At 35.6% G+C, this 20,251-nt stretch overlaps 4 protein-coding genes across 4 annotated transcripts; 2 read left to right on the top strand and 2 right to left on the bottom strand.

The window, feature by feature from the left end:
* Positions 1-22: 22 nt before the first annotated feature.
* C17H11.5 (Phage protein) lies at positions 23-2,148 on the top strand. Its single transcript, NM_001392808.2, has 4 exons — positions 23-124; positions 1,557-1,719; positions 1,765-1,836; positions 1,887-2,148. Exons 1-4 carry the CDS (start codon positions 40-42, stop codon positions 2,050-2,052), a joined length of 486 nt encoding a protein of 161 aa, NP_001379691.1. The 5' UTR covers positions 23-39; the 3' UTR covers positions 2,053-2,148.
* Positions 2,149-3,515: 1,367 nt separating this feature from the next.
* C17H11.4 (FERM domain-containing protein) lies at positions 3,516-4,017 on the top strand (the record flags this gene model as incomplete). The annotated part of the gene is made up of 2 exons (NM_001373384.1): positions 3,516-3,740; positions 3,958-4,017. 2 exons carry the CDS (start codon positions 3,516-3,518, stop codon positions 4,015-4,017), a joined length of 285 nt encoding a protein of 94 aa, NP_001359873.1.
* Positions 4,018-4,241: 224 nt separating this feature from the next.
* Positions 4,242-11,246, bottom strand: C17H11.1 (G-protein coupled receptors family 1 profile domain-containing protein). Its single transcript, NM_076978.6, has 10 exons — positions 11,143-11,246; positions 6,439-6,546; positions 6,068-6,184; positions 5,685-6,022; positions 5,517-5,637; positions 5,227-5,327; positions 5,028-5,181; positions 4,790-4,968; positions 4,550-4,647; positions 4,242-4,495 (listed from the first exon to the last, which is right to left on the bottom strand). Exons 1-10 carry the CDS (start codon positions 11,203-11,205, stop codon positions 4,347-4,349), a joined length of 1,428 nt encoding a protein of 475 aa, NP_509379.1. The 5' UTR covers positions 11,206-11,246; the 3' UTR covers positions 4,242-4,346.
* Positions 11,247-12,242: 996 nt separating this feature from the next.
* C17H11.2 (CNDH2_C domain-containing protein) lies at positions 12,243-15,226 on the bottom strand. Its single transcript, NM_076977.7, has 7 exons — positions 14,963-15,226; positions 14,753-14,914; positions 14,402-14,676; positions 14,216-14,341; positions 13,931-14,170; positions 13,097-13,883; positions 12,243-13,047 (listed from the first exon to the last, which is right to left on the bottom strand). Exons 1-7 carry the CDS (start codon positions 15,213-15,215, stop codon positions 12,674-12,676), a joined length of 2,217 nt encoding a protein of 738 aa, NP_509378.1. The 5' UTR covers positions 15,216-15,226; the 3' UTR covers positions 12,243-12,673.
* Between the last annotated feature and the right edge of the window lie 5,025 nt (positions 15,227-20,251).

The following is a 20,251-nucleotide window of genomic DNA, read 5'->3' as shown; positions in this document are numbered from 1 at the left end:
TTAACAATGTTACAAGGTTTTCAGACTGTATAGGCAACGATGACTGGATTTGTTAAACTACTGACCGAAAAAGCAAAAATAGCTATGAGACATCTAAAAGAGTGCGATTTAGATGCACCATGCTGTAAGTTTTAGTATTCATGAACAAAAGTGGTTTTTCTGCATTCAAAACTATTTTTCAAAAAACGAAATCAATTATAATTCCAAAAAAAAAACAGTAAATGAAACATTCTACCTTTTTCAAAATGTTTTTTTTCATAATTTTTATTGGAAATTTCAATATTTTTGTACAAAGCAAACGTTATTTGTAAACACTTGAATAATGATCGCAATCGTTTGAAATTTATGGGCTTATTCAAGTAATGTAGCAAAATGTATTTAAATACATTTGTGACGTCACAAATGTATTTAAATACATGTTTTTATATACTTGAATACAGTTGTGACGTAATTTTTCTACACTTTTTAATTTTCCGACATTACTTGAATAACCCCATTAGAAGGAATGAAAATACTTGAAAAAATTCTTTCACGAGGTCAGTCCATTTTTTCCAAGTTTCAATAAAAAATGATGTTTTCTCATCCAAAAATAAATAATTTATCTACATTACATTTGAAAGACTGTAAAAAAATTCGAGGAAGTTCAAGAAAATTTGACCGAAAAACGCAAAAAAGCCCACATGGGAGGAATTTTATTTATTCATTTATTTATTCATATTTATCCTTATGATGAGTTTTTTGTTCATTTTCTATGTAACGGTTAGAAAATTGAAACATAAATTTAAATCGGCGGCAACGATATAACGCACTGAATTGGCCATCAATGAAAATTACACATTTTTACTGTTTTGTGTCTTCGCGTCGATCAGGATTCAGCGCGTAGTATCGTTGCCGCCAATTTAAATTTATTTTTCAATTTTTCAACCGTAGACTTAAAAAACAAACCAAAAAATGGGCGGAAATAGCCAACCGTCACGAAGTTCTAAAATAGGCCCCACCCCATGCGGGCTTTTTTCCGTTTATCAGTCAAGTTTTCTCGTACTTCCTCGAATTATTTAACTTCCCCTCATATTCTTTCTAATATGGCCGAAAACTAAAATTTAAGACAAATAACCTTCAATTGATAGGCTTCCTTTAGATACAAAATAAGTGCAATATAAGAACAATATAATTTGTTTTTCAAAAGAGCCGAAATAGTATGTCGCAAAGAGGTTTAACGGAAAACAATGTTTTGTTGGCAGAGTTTTGAGATCAAAAAGTGGAAAAAAACTGATAAAATAAAACAAAAGTTTCCTTGACCTAATAAAAAAGTTAAAAAATTTTTTGAAGTTCAATGAAGTTTAGAACAAAAGTCAATTTTAAGTTTTTATTGAGTCTACCTAAAAATTTTCGACATTTTTAGGTCGGTCCAAATTTTTTAAAGAAAAATCTCTCAATTCGAAACCTAGAGGAATTTGAAACATCAGATATATGAGATTTCTCTGTATGCTAGTATTTGTGATATTAGAAAAATACATTTGAAATACTTTCTTTAATACATAGTTTTTCTGGTTCAGTCTGCAGTCACCATCCAGCCGAGACATACGTCTTTCCTGATCAGTACACTCTCAACAAACTGATGAACGGTGAAGCTCCGCCAGGTCCCATACCACGAAATAAATTGAACGACTGGGTTGGAGTTCCTCCGGTATGCCCGGAAAACGATGATGGTGCTATTATGTGAATTGCAATGCCGTATCGTTATTTCATATTCTTAGTTTTCAGAGAATTTTCGGTTGCAATGGAAACCTGTAGATATGATTACATGACCATCAAGTATTGGCTCGACTACCAGAGGTCACCTAACATTTTGAACTATTGTTTTCTGAACTCTAGTTCATTTTCAGAATTTCCATTGCCGCAATGAAAGTGTACGATAGAATGAAACGAGAAAAATATAATCGACCATGTAACGTAGTAATACGGTTCATTTGCCGGGCTATCAGATTACTCTTTGGAATCGAGAACAAGAAGCGCTTTGATGGAGCTCCATTAATTCGAAAGGAAATCTAAACGATCATTTAAACACATTTCAACACATTACTGTGTTAGTTCTATAATTCAATGCTCCGAACATTGTTTTTTTACAAATAAAATATTTTGTAAATTTTTCAAATTAATTTTTTCAACACATTGAAACATTTCTTGATTAAATTTGTGAGTACAAGTGCTGAAAAATCAGAAACTTTAGCCCTGTGCTAAGAGTGTTAAATTTAATTTTTGTTTAACAGTAAGTGATCCAAAAATTTTCGGTATTGGGAAACTTATGCATTTGCCGGTTTCTAAAAATATCAGATCTTGACGATCTTCTGCAATTCTCAGACTAAGTTATGCCTCAAAAAAATAAAAATATTAGAGCGAGCAACAAGTGTTTTGTATTTTCTCAGTTTTCATCTTTTCTCAAATTTTTTATGTGGTAAAGCAATCCCCGAAACTTCGTTCGAACAACATTCCCTTTTTTTTTATTTTTTTAAGAACTCAGCAGTATGAGACACTCTTATAGTAGTAGTAGTAGTAGTAAAGTACTAACTTCACAATGTCATAAAATCCTCGGCACCTCTTTTTTACCAACCGGTGTAATACAGTGCGTCCAACTTCTATAGCATCCCCCTCTAATTTGGCAGTTTGGAGCTTTTCAAAATATTTTTCGGAAAAGTGTTAGTGCATTTTGATAGTAAATTTTGAAAAAAACCTATGCTCCCCAATTTTTATTATGATATCTCAAAAATCACGGAATTTAGGTCAAAATATCGGAAAAATGGCCGTCCAACTTCTATAGCACCCCCGTGTTGGAGAGTTGAACTCACCAAATCCGACCAAATCCGCTCCAAAACCGCTCGAAAACCGCTCCAGAAACCGCTCTAAAACCGCTCCAAAACCGCTCCAAAACCGCTCCCAAACCGCTCCAAAAACCGCTCCAAAACCGCTCTAAAACCTCTCCTAAACCGCTCCAAAAACCGCTCCAAAACCGCTCCAAAAACCGCTCCAAAACCGCTCCAAAACCGCTCAAAAACCGCTCCAAAACCGCTCCAAAAACCGCTCCAAAACCGCTCCAAAACCGCTCAAAAACCGCTCCAAATCCGCTCTAAAACCTCTCCTAAACCGCTCCAAAAACCGCTCCAAGACCGCTCCAAAACCCTCCAAAACCGCTCCAAATCTTCTCCAAATCCGCTCCAAATCTTCTCCAAATCCGCTCCAAACCCGTTCCAAAATCTGTTTTTAAAAAAACTGTAAAAAAATGTTTGTTTGTTCAACTCTCCACCACGGGAAAATTTTTTTGCAAATTTTTTCGTCCAAAAAAAAAGGGAAAAAAAAGTGCCCAGAAAAAACCTGTGAAAAATAGAATTCGACACAAAAACCTCTCTAGCGCGGCTTAAATTTACTTACCTGTCCCACAAACGTACCAATAATATTTTTAAAAAAATCTAGAATCCAAATCTATCAAAACTTTTCCGGAATTCCATCAATCGCTCTCAATGTCATGGATCGAAGTTCAATTCCTTCGACAACCGGTCGATGCGCTATCCGAGTGCCGACGCACGCTCAAGTATGCCTACGCCTTCGCCTACTACCTGGAGGCGAACAATTTGACGACACTGTTCGAGACGAATCAAAGTGATCTCGAATTGGCGACCGAGCAGCTCTCCGGGATGTTGGAAGGCGATTTGGAGGATATGGATTTGGCCGAACTGAAGCGGAAGGTGAGAAGCGACATCTCAGATTTGATGTGGCCGACATATTCCTGGCTCCCCTTGAGACCCGGCAGATGTCGGGTGCGAAATATTGTGATTTTGCCTGAAAATGCGGTTAAGATTTCGTAACGAGGCCCGGAACTGTAACTTTTAGGAAAGAATAGCAAAACTTCAATGTTTCTTAAAACCAGAAACTATAAAATTATAATTTTTCAAAGTTTTCCAGGTCCAAGACAAGTACCGCTACGTGAAGCTCCGCCGGAAAAAAAGTTCTGCGAGTAATTAGTAATTATAATATTTATCTGTATATTTATTTGATCTAGATCGCGTATCAATTTTTCTTCAGCACAAACTTTTGTACATTTGGGATGGGCAACTCGTGTCGAAAAGTTGACCCTATTTTTTATTTTTGTAAAGGATGCAATTTTCGGATTTAATATAGGAAGAGTTAATAAATGTTCCGCAAGCTGCAATTTTGGCAATTGTTGGTTCTAAAATGTTCGCTATAAAAACATTGTCCATATTTATAATACATTTATGCACAATAAATTAAGAAGTAGGGAAGTGTGGAAAATATTAAATACAATATACAGAACATATTAAACGTAGTTATGACTAAATTTGTGTAACTTCATGAGAGTTGACGTCTTCTTCTACGGCGCAATGGTTTACAATTGTGAGTGATTTTTTCTGTCGAGGTTCACGAGCACCTGTTACCAAAATACTTCTCAAATTGGAATCCGTTTGAGAGTATGGGCTTGTGCCTAGAATTGATCAAGTAATTATAATACGTTTTTTTTTTAAATAAAATTGTTTACTTGGATCAACAACCCATTTCTTTTGTTCCTCCTGGACTGATTCCATGCTCAAGTATTCTCGGTTTGCAACTCCAAATCCACCGGAACTCACCATCACACTGGAAAAATAATAAAACTAGATTGGTAATTTACTGTTGTTCGAACATTTGAAAAGTACAGTTTTGACAAGATCAGTACATCAGTACTTTCTAATTTAAGTTGTGATTTTAATTTCCCATGCGTGTTTCAGGAAAAGCCTACCTGCTGCTTCTTCTCCTACTCACAAATCTTGCAATTCTAGGAAATCTGTACATCATATTCTGCAGACAGTTGCAATTCAGAAGAAATGCCCTTGTGTATTCCGAGCTAGCAATGCAGAAGACATAAAAATTGAGACAATGATTCAGCACTTCTAAAGTGTTTGAGCAATGACGATAAAGCTGCAAAAGTGGGTATCCGTTTACTAAAGTTTTGAGTCTGAACCTTCTAGTGCACCTACTTGAAAGTTGAAATTAGTCTCCATGGCCTCGTTTTGCAGTATCATCACGACAATTTGAGGAACATTTCCTAGCAAGAAAATCACACAAATCGATATCATCAATACAGTAAGTTTCTTTTCCGTGAAACTTCGTATTAAATTCGAATCTTCGCGTCTGAAACACAATTTGAATAGAGTTATCAAAATATGGAAAACAAACCTCATAGTGAATGAATTTACATTGGATTCTGAATCGGCAGAGATTCCATTTGGGATTTCGTTTTGTGGGGAAGATCGTCGGACAAGACGTCTTCGGCGTTTCTTAAAATGGGAGACAGTTAGAACAATTATTTGTTAACTTATTCAGACTCAAAGGGGACTTGTTTGAGAAAATCGGGAGAATGTTTATAATGCTCCATTGCAGAAGATCAAATTAGAACTTCAAGATTAAAAAAAACTACGTGCATTGAAAAAAGCTTTAAAGCTGCAAAACTCTGCTGACTAACTTACTTTTGTGATCTGTAATTTCCTTGCAATGATGATATTAATTATGGTCATACTGATCACAATCAAAAACCTCACACATTCTCTTATTAACTTGTAATAGTTGTACAACGACCAGTTAGGCTCTCTGTAAAGTTCGATTCATTACATATCACAACTTCACGTGTTACTTACTGGCATAACAGTTCCACGTTGTTTTTTATCACATACTCTCCATTTTCATTCACTGATAGTCTTCTTTGAAGCACCATCGGTAAGTGAATTAGGAACGACAAGGCCAGCATGGTATAAATTCTCCTGCGAGCTTGTTCTCGTGGAAATGGAGTTGGTTTCTGGTGTGGCCTAGATATTAAGAAATAACGTTCTAGCGTGAGCAAAAATGAGCAATATAGTCCGGATATTAAAAACCCATTGATGAATGGGGCTTCGATATAGGTTGTATAATACATCACAAACGCCATTTTCGTTGTGCTCACAAGACAATAATGAATTAAGATCATAGTTAGGGCAATCTGAAATCACTTGTTACTTAACTGAACCTAACGCTATTAAATTACCAGATCGAAAATGGCAAGGGATTTTATGTACATGAATGGAACAGTTTGCAGAGAAGGACTTCTTAGCGTTTGGAGATTCAAAATATTACCAAATACTCCTAGTATACAGCATGTTACCTGTAAAATTAAATCCATAAAACAGTTTGTCAAAATATATTATTTATGTGTAAACAAAATGCAATATTCGTAAAGGTTACCTATGCGTTTTGCTTCTACCAAAGCGTTCAAAATGTTTTAACACTAACATACACTCAATAGTTTAATATTACATAATTTACATATTGCAAGTTCAGTTCAATTTTTTAAAACGTTTAAAAATTTGAAAAAAAAACAAAGAGCTATTGAAGCCAGGTGCTGTGAAAACATCTTACCTGTAGTATTGTGAAAGCATCTTTGACTTTAATCAGCTCTGGACTTAACTCTGCACGTGTGCCATTGGTTTCCATACAAAATGAATCCATGTTGAGTATTATTTGGAGCTGAAAGTACAAAAATTAAACTTGAGGCTTAGTTGAACGTCATATAGAAATAGCAATCAGCATCATTATCATTGAACTAAAAAACCAACATAAAATGGCGTCATGATAATGTAAAGTAAAGGCGAGGGCAAATATTTGAAATGGAAATCTGTCTGCTTTTCTTTTTCCCAAAAAATGTGTTGGTCGAATTTCAAATTTGCTCTCAGCCACAACACTACCACTATAAGCAAATAGGCACATGTTTGTCCTTCTTCAGAATGTCGGAGTAGGATGTCAAAGCGTGGATTATTGAGTTTCGATTTCAAAATCCTTTTTAGTCACTTTAAATTTACTTCCATATTTTTTTCTCAGAAATGCTAAGCTAGAGATGAAAGTTTTAGAACAAAAAGGTTAAACATCGGCTTTAAATGGGCAAAACGGCGTGGCGTCCCGAGGTAAGGGTAAGCTCTTTTGTGCCAGCAATGGACCAAAATGAAATATGATAACTACCCGGCCCATTTGTAGATTACTTACTGCTCTTAGAACGTGCATTCTTTTTTTTTGTGCAGCCAACACTTCAATGGTAGTATTAGAAATTAAATAGTAGGCTGTATCAGAAGCATTGCTTTGGAAACTTTCTATCAATGAAACCGTTCATGCAGAATGTCACGTGTGGTTGATGGGATAATACATGTAGCAAAACGAATTTTGATAATGATCTGGTGATGTCTTGTGATATGGAGTAACTAAACTTTTAGAAAGATACAAGCAATGTATTGAACATAACTGAAACATGTTAATATGTAGTAAACAATCGCATTCATAAAACAGTGTAGTTGTACAAATTTTACGTATTTCGAAACGGGCTATGGCATGGAGCCTGTTGTTATTCAACCACAATTCGAGATATAGTTAGTTTAAAATAACTTATTTAACAGATTATGCTTTCACACAGACACAAAAATTTTTGACTACCTTGATGCATACAGGTCTCGGAATTTTTGTCTTGGTGGAGTAGGTTACGGTTGCCTCCTAGATAAATTGATTGTAGGAAGAGGTAGAAACCCAAATTTATTAAACGTTAATCTTACGATGTATAGCAAAAGTTACAATGATTTCTTACAGAACCGAATGAATGAATTTTCTGAATTTTTTAGAGAAAAACTCATACGCAAATAAATTTGTAGAAACAATATTTTTAATAGTAAGTTTCTTGTTTATAAGAAAAAACAGAATTTTATAATTTTCGTACTCTGTTAAAAATATATTGTGGGTAAGTTCTAACACAAGACCTCCGTGTTGAGAGCGGCATTCCAATAAAATAACTGAGCAACTTCGATAGGATTTTTCGAGACTCCTTGCGTGAAATAGGCTATATGACATGCCGATTTCATTCACAACAATTATTTTTTTCAGAAAACTTTTAATAGTGGGACGAATTATATTAAACTTGCGCTCCATGTAATTGATTTTTCCAAACATCTAGTAGTAGAACTTTAATTCGTCCTTTCTGGTAATATTAGTATGGCTTTTAAAAAAAGTGTTTTATTTGCAAATATATGTTCACGATGGAAGCTTTAGGAATCAGCAAGTTTTGTATTTCATAGATATGTATTTAACCTTCAATCTAAATTCTAAAAAAATTGATTTATTTTTGAGTTGATGCCTAAAAATAACAAATCATCATTCTACAAATTTTCAGTAATTTTATCAATATGAACATACAATAAACGCCACACAAATCTAATTATCTGTGTCAAATTACACGCACCCGACACATTCGAAAAAAATAAGCTTGCAGCACAAAGGGATATGTTCTCAAAAAGCATGAATACGTCCACAAACTACTTAAAATCATTCAAAAACAATTAAGCATCAGTAAAAATCATCATCAATATGGAAAACAACCGAGCTCCCGGTTTTCACCGATATGGAAATAAACAAGCTACTTAATCAATCATCTCATTTAAAACCACGTTTTGAAACCTACTCTGGTTGATACCTCTGTTTGAGTTTCGGAAAAAAGTTAGCAAAATACAAACCGGAAAGTTTTTGGTGAAGATGAAACTCCAAGGCATTCTGTTACAAACCGAATCAGAACCATCTGGTGAGGCAAGAATTTAATGTAAACTTTTTTCGCTGTCTCAGCTAAGGAATGGAATAGAATCGAGTGGGTGTCGAAGTATTCACCGGAAATTGAATGTGTCGGTCGTGTTTCTTGTGATGTCACAATCGCATAAATGAAGCGGACACTTCGGATACCCACCGAACTTTGTTGATTGTTTTCATGACAGACACCACGGAGGTGGAATCAATGATGTTTTATGGGAAACGGAAATAAATTTCCCAAGGAAATTCACAATTGAAACTGAAATCAAAACGTCAGCAGATCTAATGATGGACCTAACCCTAAAATGCATAATGAAGGAATGGAAGACGTCATCACGAGTACTTGTCCTGCTTCTCCATCTCTTCTTCCGACGTCTTCTTTGTTGACATTGGTGAACGCACACCAGCCCCCACGACGTTTCTTCACATACTCTCGGTTTCTCTTTATTGGCAATCAAGAATTCGAATATTTCAATGATGGTGGCGTGGAAGGATGGATGGAAAAAGATAACGGACGCGAGAGGACAGAGTCGTCTCGTGATATCTGCATTTGCTTCAAAATACTCATCTCATTCCGAATTCGATGAAACCAAGACATATGTTAGGGTGGTACAAAGTACGAAGAATGCACAAAGAACAACAGAGAATTTGATTAGTTTTAAAATTCGAGATTAATTATTCGGTACTATTCGGTAAAATGCCATTTTCTAAGCCTAAAGAGGAAAAGTGTACAACACGTTTAATTCAAATGAATAAATGAATGAACAGTTCATTTAATTTGAAAATGAGGGCATGTAATACACAAGTACAATTTATTCTGACTGGCCAAAAATTGAAATTTTACCACTGCAGAGTGAAAGTTTTACGGTTTTATCTATGAGTAATAATAATAATAATAATAATAACTTACTTGGCAATTGCTCATTAGAAATTTCTTAATTTTGTCCAACATTTCACAAAAAGAAAATGTGGTACTGTGAACTAAGAACTAAAAGGAAAATGTACAAAAAACTCAATTTCAGCTAATTTCAATGTTCGACATTCGTAGGCACTGTTGGAGCAAATATGGTCTTGAGTGGTTTTAGAGTCCGAAAAATGAACTTTGTAACTTCAACTTTATCGTTAGTGTGTCTCGATGTGTATCATTTTTAAAAATCTATAAAGTTTCAAATTAGGGTTTTTCTTGATATAGAAAACAGGTGTTCTATAACCAAAGCTGGCTTTAATTTGCTGTAAGGCAACAAGAATAATAGATTTTTGTAAAATATCACAATTATCAAAATTGAAGTTTTACAAAAGACAGCCACTGATCCTGAAAGAATTAAATCTAACTTATATTGCCCAAAGCTAAATATGAGAACCATTACTTGGGTCGTGAACTTAAAAGTCAGTCTCGCAGGAATAATTTTTTGACAGAGTGGTAACGGTTGAGAATGTTTTGCTTAACAAGACTCAAAACAATATTGAAAGTGTGAGGTTCAAGTTATTAACTTTCAAACATTCAAAAAAGACGACATTCAGTACTAAAGCGATGCAGCTCAGCGCTGATCTGGTTGTCACCATTGGAGGTGCGGTTTCAAAATAATTGTTGTCCCCTGAAGTACACAATTTCAGTGATAATCGCTTGATGATTCTACTCATGAAATTAAAGTCTTAAAAATCTCGAATTTGAATGATTAATGAACTTTCTTTTACAGCCTCGCATAAAGCTAAAGTCATACTAATTCAGTTTTAACGGTACATAATCAAAATAGATATTTGTTGGAACCGGTTTTAAACTAAATCTATTATTTCAACGATCCAAACTCTAAAAACAGAAACCACATTTCACTTACGGAAAACTTTCAGGAACGTAAACTGGTTAATCTTAATTAGTCTCATACCAATCATATCAATCATTTACTGTTATATGTATAAAGCGCTATGTCCTTCCGTCCCTATGTAGTTTGATATTTGATCAGATCAACGAAAATTTGGAAAACCAAAAAAGTCGGAAACCGCGCTGTAGGTGCGGTCTGGTCCACGGCTGATATAAAATTATTTGCTAATGATGTTGTACTAGAAAAAATAGAAAAATAGTTTTGCTGGAATTCAACTAATAATCCATGATCTAACGCTTAAGATTTAAGTTAAAACGTTGAACAGACAATTGCAAACCACGAATAAATGTTTGCAATGAGACTAGACAACCAATTTTCAGCTGCTTATAAATATGATTTTCAGAATGGGGGTACGATAGCAATATTCATTTTTTCAAATATTTTGGTTAGAACGAAACATGTGAAAAGTCACGAGCGATTTGCGTCAATACAAGGTGCTTTCACTTAGAAAACTGATCAGCAGAAGTAAGAAGCGATCATGTATTTCAAGTGATAGGAAACACACAAAACATAATTCACTATTCTGAGCCTAACTCAAGTAATTGCGATGTTTGTATATATTCCAGTTCCTTTTTCAAGCAATTTGGAAAAATAAACATTTAGCATGTTATTACCCTAAAAGACTCACCCATGGTATAATCCAAGTGGAGAATCCACAAGACAAAGAACTCATTGTAGTATTTTGAAGCATCGTCTGCAAAGAGAATGTGGTTTTCAAAGTGAAACACGATTCAAACTGAAACAAGCTGTCGAAAAAAAGTGAAGGTCGCTAAAAATAAAGCCCGAGTACTCTGTGGGGATTCACCGCAAACAACTATTAAATTTCCAGTGCGTTTGCCATTTTGCACCAAATTTTGCGCCCATACATTACCAGATTGGAAACGTGGAAAGACGTCATTGGGAGTTATTGGGTTAATGAGCCTCCAGAGCTCCAGTTGTAAAATTGCCGGGGGCGCTTTCGCTTCATCGTTTTCCAATCTAATGATATGCACGAGGTCAGATTTCCAGAGCAGAGTAGAATAACCACGCATCAATTGGCAAACATGAAAACTGAAGAGGAGTACTAAAGTTCATCGATTTTCCTTGTGTGGTGTCTGAAACATCAGCTGCCAAACGTACCATTTCGTAAAACGTTAGGTACAGTTCTGGCTGGAATTGTATTATATTATTTTTTGTTGATAATTTTGCGAACTATTCAAATGAGTATGACTCGAAAACTAGAAATTTTATCGAGAAAAGTGTAACTAGTAAAGTATTGCCAATAAACATTTTACTTGGTTTTTAATGTTTAATTTTTTATATGACACATGTTTGATAATTTTTTTTCTATTTTCTATGGCCAGGATCAGTAATTATTTTTTTAATTATTTTTTTATATAAAAGCCTGAGGATCTAATCATAAGAAACATTTTTTTCGTTGGACTTTCTCGATAACTGTTTTAGTTTCTGAGTTATACATACTCTGTTGAATAATACAAGAAAACCAAGGTAATACTTTTTTGGTCAGCGCTGTGATTTCGAACATTAAAACCAAAAACGAGACAGTTTAAAACCATTTTTCATGAAATGTGAAGCAAAATTAATTATGTAAACACTTGTAACTGTTGTATTGTCGATTTACAGTGCAGTCTGTATGCCGTAAGCCTACAACAGAAGTCCTACATGTATCGACCAGTTTTCTGAAACAATCAAGCATTGTTAACAAATTTTCATAATTTTAAATTTTCTACCCTCTAACAATGTTTATTAAAAAACAAATCAACTTTAAATTACATTGTCTGACAAGTTGAGAAGGGTCTTGGTAAAGAGCATTAGGTGGGAGATCCTGGTATCAGAATTCGAATGGGATGAAAATTTCATGGTGCAACAGGAAAGAAACACAGGTAACCGTCTTGTGAAGGGCATGATTGGGACAAAGGAGTAATAAGAATAATGGGAAACAAGGAGGGCAGGGGGGAATGACCGTTTTTTTCTGTATCGAAGGACAGGGTCTAAAATGAGATATGCAAATAAATGTATCCATGATTTGTGTGGAAAGAGGAAGCAAATAAAACAAAGTGATTAATTTTTGCATTATAATTATACAACAAAGAAACCAAGCATTGGGAGTTTGACAACTAGAGAATAGCAAAAAGAGATCTGAAGCGAACATCTTGGGTTCACTTATCGCATCCATCTTTATCGTCTTTCATTTTCTCTGCTGGAGTTTCCACATCTTGTTCTTTGGAGGTTTTCTCCAATAGGGCTTCTCCTGCCGCATCAGCACATGGCTTATTCGATTGGTTGGTGCACACACCAACTCCAAAAACTCTTTGAACATCACTACGAGAAACAGGCTGATGCTCATTTTGAGCTGCTACTCCATTCGACTTTGAAAGAAAATTTTCATTTTGTGTTCGCTGAGTCTCATTACTACGCCTATTGTTGTTAATCAAAAAACCATTTTCTTGCAGGAGTGGAGCTGGAGTTCTCAGATGACGATCCATGTAAAAGCGGGACTCAATAATGTCGAGTTCGATGATACTTCGTTCGCCTAAAAATTTACATGTTTTATGGTTATTATAAGAAAAAAAACTACTCACGAAGTATATTACACACATTATCAATCTGAGCTTTCATCAGCTTCTTTTGCTGGTGATTACGAACATGTCTCACGAGCATGTTCTTTCGACATTTAACATACTCGTAGAACCGTTCTTTGTGAATTTGTCGATCTTGCTCCGTCAATGGCTCATCCGCAGTACGCTCGTCAAGGTGCAATCCAATCCATGTATAGATAGCATCTTTGTAAAACTCTGCCACTGTCATATCTTTGATCGACTGAGGCATCGATTTAATTAAGCGTCCATTATAAGCGGAAAATCCAAAATGATTAAGTACACTTTGCACATATTCCGGACGCTCGAGCAATGGGAATCGAATGTAAACCTCAAACTTCGTGTTCATCAAAAGTTCTGGAACAACCACAGACGAAAAATCAGTGGAGCGAGCAATTTGTAAGAACTCAGGCTCGTGCATAATCTTTCGAAAATTGAAAGACTTCTTTGGACGCGGTGTGATGTTGGTTACTGGAAGACTTTTGTTCTTGACGGCGGCAACCTGTGCTTCGGCAATTTTTTGAACATATTCGCGTGGCATCTTTATGGTCTCAGCTATAGGAATATCATTCAATGGCTCCATGTTTTCTGGATCTTTCCAAGGAATATTAGGCTTATTAGAAGCACTTTCTGATGCAGAAGCGTTTTTCAGAGCATCTAACTGAACAAGATAATATGTAATCTTATCAATTGATGATTGCGTCTCTTCGTCAACCATTGGAGATGAATCTTCAGAAGACGATGGCGCTGTTTCTGGTGAGGCAGTGTTTTCCTAGAATAGTTATAGTATACATGTAGTTAGATTATTTTTCTACTTACTTGAGACGTGACCTCTTGCAGAAGATCTTCGTCTGGGGCCTCAAATCCATCATCTTCAGGTGCGCGAGACCTATTTTCTTTTTCATAAAACTTCCCAGATGCGTAAATTGCTCGAGCAAGAGCTTCATCCTCAGTTATATCGTCAAGTTCAATCGTATCGACTGGATGTTCAGATGGATCAAGATATCTCATGGATTCTTCCTCTTCATCATCGTCTTCGATAAGCCTACGACGTTTTGGCTGTAAACAATGTAATGCTTTTTATTGTAAAAATGTAAAGCCTACCGCTGAATAGCCATCGTCTGCTGGTGAATTTCCATTGACTTGTGGGAAAAGTGGATGTCTTGAAACTCGATCAATACGACCTTTAGCAGCCAACACAAATTCGTTAAAAGCCGACATTGGTTTTACCTGAAAGAAGTTGTTTCATTTAAAAATGCTTTTAAAGAAGTAATATAGTATTTTGCCCACCTCTTCAAAATCGTCATCTGGCAGGAAAACGTCATCGTCATCCCTTTCAGCCGATTTAATATTGTCAGGAGATTCGGGTACTGTCGAGTCTGGAGTTTCAGGTATCGCGAAGACATGTCCTTTGAGAACTTTATAATATCCACGGATAAATTGAAGCACACTGACGTTGAGTAACGACATCGGCCGTGGAACCGGAACTCCTGGGCGGAGCATCTGGCATTTCTTGTACAAGTTGTAGCAGTCTCGAAACGAGTTCTCCTCGGCCTCCAGACAGTCTGAATTTCATCATTATTCAGTTTATCAAGACAATCGTATTAGCGCATTGGTTAAAACTATTTTTTTTCTGCTCACCTATCGGCTCTTCCATGCTATCAACTTGTGGCTTGCAAATCGGCCGCATATTCCGATTTTCTTCTTCTTGCAGAGACATGGCTATTATATAATCCGAATGGATATACGATGCAGGATCAGCATTGGATAGATTCATAGAATGTGGGGCAATGTCAGCAGTTTCTGAAAATATTTGTTTTGTGATGAATTGCAACAGGAAACTGTAATTACCATTGACATTTTCCGAATCCGTTGCAATTCGCTCATTCTGAATAGAATGTTCTACTCCATTCATATTTTCTTGATTCAAGACCGAATTGTTCATACTTTTCTCGCCACTGCCGCTGATTTCAAGCTCTCTAGCTGTCGAATCATTTTCTGGAGTTTTGTCGGGCTTTTCACTGTTCCCACCAGTTACTATCTGACTGTCCGTCCCATCGGTCGCACTTTCAGTTGACTCTTCCGCTGGCATATCGGAATCCATGGTTAAGAATTCTAAAAGGAAAATAGTATAGAAATATTCAGTTAAATGCGAAAAAATTAGAATCGTGTTACTTTCCAACGGAGCAAAAAGGTGGTAAGAACAAAATGAAAGTTACCACAAAAACGGAAGAAATTAGATCAGCATGTGATTGAATGTATAAATGAAAATGGCAATACGCTCTGTTATTCTGAGCGCACTATGGAATACTGGAGTGTTGTTATTCGTACGGGGACGATGCAGAGGAGAGAAGGAGGAAGCCCCAGACGGTGAAACAGTTTTCCGAGTGTTCATTATGGTGAATAGATTTTCTCGATAACGAATTATGGTTTTAAATGGCGATTCAATTTGTGTGAAAAAATAAACCTCGGTTTTTTCCTCGGTTTTTTTCATTCCTCGGTTTTTTTTCACATTCCTCGGTTTTTTTCACAAACGAGAATCACTCATTTCTTCCACTCTGGTTATGGGGAAAGCTAAGGATGGATGGATGAGGAAAGCAAAACAAGTGGCAAGGAATCGACAAGATGACCTCGACGAGCAGTGCCCCGCGTGGATAGATAAGTTAGCTGAGGTATTCAGAAAAGTGCTACGTGAGGTGATAAATAAGCCTATTGGTGAAGAAGTTGGCAAAGTACACACCGAGGTGCAGGAAAAGCCAGACACAGTGCAAAAGAAGACCAAGAAGTCATCAAGACCAAGTCCAAAGGCGAAGATAGGAATAACTGTAGGAAAGTTTGCGAGGTTTGGAGCTGGCGGCCATCTCGTAAACAAAGAAAAACACCTGCATATAAAGAATCTCAAGAACAACACATTGGGTCACGGAATACGTCTTTTGGGTAGCTTTTTACAAAAACGATTTGTTTGGTGAACTGTTCAAACCGCCTAAATTGTCGGAAGTTATTTGACCCTGGAGGATTTGCACAATAAAAAATGCTCATGGAACAATTGGCCCGACAACCGGATATCCCAGAACACGTAGGAAATGACCCTTCCGCTTATTTTTCTCCGTCTTATTAATTCACTTTGAATCCAACGTATTTGAATAAATAAATAAATAGATAATTTCCATATTTTGGTATTGAGATATTTTTTGGCCACGTTTGTAACCACAATAAACATGATTTAGAACTTTTCGAAAAATTTCATTATAAACTTCTGTATTTTTAAGTCCATTGAAGCAAACAAATTTTGAACGGTTACTTCCTTTTTAGGAGAGACTTGAGCTTCCACAAAAAGTACTTAAATTAAAAAATTTAGAATTCAGTTATAATACTTTCAAACAAAATGCTATTCAAAATACATAATACCAAAATTTTTCACAGAATAGAGAGCACAGAGTATTCAGGCAAATCATATTTCAATTACTATAAGCTGCGTGCGTAAAATGGCGTAGACGAATCTTGCAAAGATGATTAGTCTGGAGCCCATCTGCCGTTGTACCTGAAGCTCTTTCTCATTCGGATAAGTTCAAATTAACGGATTGGGGAAAGGTGTGCCTATGAAATATCACGCACCTGTCATATTATGTCGAGCACAAAACAAAAATGTAGCGGAAAATGGAGATTTTGAATGAATTTGAGAGAGAAGTATGAAAAAGAAAAGGCTAATGAAGCTAATAAGCATAAAAGTGCATTGTCAATAGGGTGGTATGACATAGAAATGTGCAACTTCATCCTCCTGTGTATGTTAGGAAAAGTCTATCCCCCGCTGAAATTGTTTCCCGCCGTGAGTCTTTTAAGAATAGGAATACACCTGTCTCTGATACCCTAGATAATGATATTGTGATGACCGATAATTCTCATAATGTTCCGCCACAGCTTTCAAAAAACTAAATACGCCTGATTGTTATGACCCTATCTGCTCAATACCCCCTAATTTTTGTTTAGACATAATCTCATGTAATGTACGATCGGTAGTATCTAATCGACTAGAAGTTAAATCTCTCTTATTATACAAAAAAATTGACATACTTGCACTCCAAGAGACGTGGCTTTCCAGTAATGTGAATGATTCTTTCTTGAACACACCTAATTTATCCTATAAAATATTTAGAGCCGATCGTAAAGACGGTCACCGTGGAGGAGGAGTTTGTACAATTGTAAAGTCTAATATTCTGAGCGACATTGTTGTTTCCGAGTCAGATCCAAAATCCTATGAAATTTTAGTTGTCGGTCTGAATATTGATGTATTTCCCCTTCGTCTAATCAATATCTATAGACCACCTTCGTGTACGCATAAAAATACAATTAAATTATTAAATAAACTCGCCGATCTGGCAAATCATCCAGGTAAAGTAGTGGTAGTTGGAGATTTTAACATAAGTGGAATTGATTGGAGTAAGGAAGAGCCAGATGCAAAAACACGTCTAGGAACTCTACTTTTAGAATTCTGTAATGTTCATAGATTAAAGCAATACGTCACATCAGCAACCAGAAAGAATAATATACTTGATGATACTAAGTTTTGGAACAACAATCAACACGGTTTTCGCCCTATTAAATCAACTATTACAAATATGCTGGAATGCATGAATAACTGGACCAAAAACATAGATGAAGGAGCACAAACTGACGTTATATATCTAGATTTCTCAAAAGCTTTTGATAAAGTATCGCATGACATCCTTCTAGATAAGTTGACTTCAATTAAAATCAACAAACATCTGATACGTTGGCTCGATAGGTTCTTGACTAATAGATCGTTTAAAGTAAAAGTGGGAAACACACTTTCAGAACCTAAAAAAGCAGTGTGTGGGGTTCCACAAGGATCTGTTCTTTCACCGGTACTTTTCGGCATATTTGTCAATGAAATATCCGCAAATTTGCCTGTAGGAGTATACTGTAAACAATTCGCAGATGATATAAAATTATACGCAGCCACTCCAAAGAGTCAATCTCAAAATTCTCTCCAATCAGCAATTGACGTAGTTACCGATTGGGCACTCAATAATAAACTCCTTTTAAATCCCTCAAAAACTTTTCATTTAACCCCAGGAAAATGCAATACAAATTATATCTATTTTTTGAATGGACTCCCTATAAAAAAAGAAGTATCAACAAGGGACCTAGGATTCCTAGTGTCTGAAAAACTCGATTTTACGGACCACTGGAAAAAGACTATCAATCTCACAAAATACCAACTATTCCAAATCTTCAACACTTACTCTAGTAAAAGCGTAAAGCTTATGACATTACTCTATAAAACTTTCATAAGGCCTAGACTAGAATATGGCACAGTAATCACTAGTCCAAGTAAGAAAAACGACTCAAAAGCTATAGAATCAGTACAAAACGCGTTTACGAGAAGGCTTTACAGTAGAATGAAGGGTAGATACATCAGACCAGATGACAAAGATTACAAATCGGCCTCGGAAAGAAATGAATTATTTAAGCTCTCAACGTTAGAAAATAGAAGATTAGCAATTGATAAAAAACTCATATCCCACATGATGACTGGGAAAATAGGTCTTGAAACGTCTGAATTTTTCAACTTTACTGAAAATACACGTACACGTTCGAAATATAAATTCTCTTGGGGCAAGTGCAAAACTAGAATTAGGCGACATTTTGTTATTAATCGTACTTTAAGTACGCAACTAAACAATTTTTGACACGATACAACCGATCATAAGCTCTCCTTAACTTCTGCTCTTCAAATATCCAGTTTCCCTATCCTCTTCATCTTCACCCCCCTTTCCCAATTTTTTTTTCTTCTATTATTTGTATTTGTCTTCTGTTTTTTGTTGTTTTTATATTTATGTAATTGGTTTTCATCACGTCTCCGAGAGAGCGTAATAAATAAATAAATAAATAAATAAATAAAACTAAAATAAAACAAAGAGAAAAGTTTGAAGTTGGAGTCCCAAAATCTGAGACTTTGCTTTTTCAAACCCAAAATGACCCAAAACTACCGAATTTCGTAACGAGACGTTCTGAAAATTTCTCAAAAAAAAGTTAAGGCTGTTCAAAGTTCTGGAAAAAAGCTCATTTTCAGCTAAACTTGGAATTTTTGCATCTTCTCGGTGTCGTAGCGTCTGGAACCTAATTTTTATTTAATTATTATTCTTTAATAAATATTGTGGTCTTTTATCACGCGTACATTCGTTGAATTAAGTACGTCAGTGGGGCACAAATTAAAGTTACATGCTTGTGCCCCACTGACCGAAAATGTATTTTAATCAACGAATAAACGCGTACTAAACGACCACAATAATTATTTTCAATTTTGAAAATGGGATTTGTTTTCTCGAACTGGGCCTCTTTCCAGAACTTCGAACCACTGTAAATTTTTTATAGAATTTTTCAAAGTGTCTCAATACAATATTCGGTAGTTTTGGCTCATTTTGGGTCCAAAAAAAGCAAAGTCTCAGATTTTGGTACTCCATCTTTAAACTTTTTTCCAGGATGAGAATGTTTCAAAACCTTGAAATGCGAATAAATTTCACGTTCCAATTAAATTATCATTAAAAAAAAAAGAATGGTAAATGTATTGGAAAATATTTTTGGGGCAGGTATACTACACCTTATAGTGGAGCTATAGGAAATGTGTGAAAAAAACATAAATCGGTAGAAAGTTATGTTGTTGACTGGCATATAAAGCAAGATTTTGATCGAAATATTTGTGCAACATGGTTAACTTGACATTTGCCATAGGAAAATCGCCGCTTCGGCATTGTGAACGCATGATGCACACATCACCAACAAAATGGATGAGATTGAACGTTTTGATAATCGTACATCACTCATCAATTTAGAACTCAAAAATTTGAATTATAATTACACATTTACTTTGACATTGGAACTTTGTCGCTGAACCATCAAGAGATTGGAAGCGCACCGTGAAAGCCAATAAGTTATTGTTGTTGTCTCTACATATTCTTCCTGATCAGAGTCGATGCGCAGCAAACAGTTTGCTACAACGCGCTCGTTTTTTTTAAGAGACGCTAAAAAGCACTTTCATTCTTGACATTTTATTATTGCACCTGTGGATTGAAAAATGACAGCATCAACTTACCAGTTGCCGTTGTTTCTGTATTAACT

Source organism: Caenorhabditis elegans, chromosome X (genome assembly GCF_000002985.6).
Source record: "Caenorhabditis elegans chromosome X".
Taxonomy (NCBI): Eukaryota; Metazoa; Nematoda; class Chromadorea; order Rhabditida; family Rhabditidae; genus Caenorhabditis; species Caenorhabditis elegans.
Note: the sequence above shows the minus strand (reverse complement) of the source record. Positions and strands in the feature narration are given on the sequence as shown.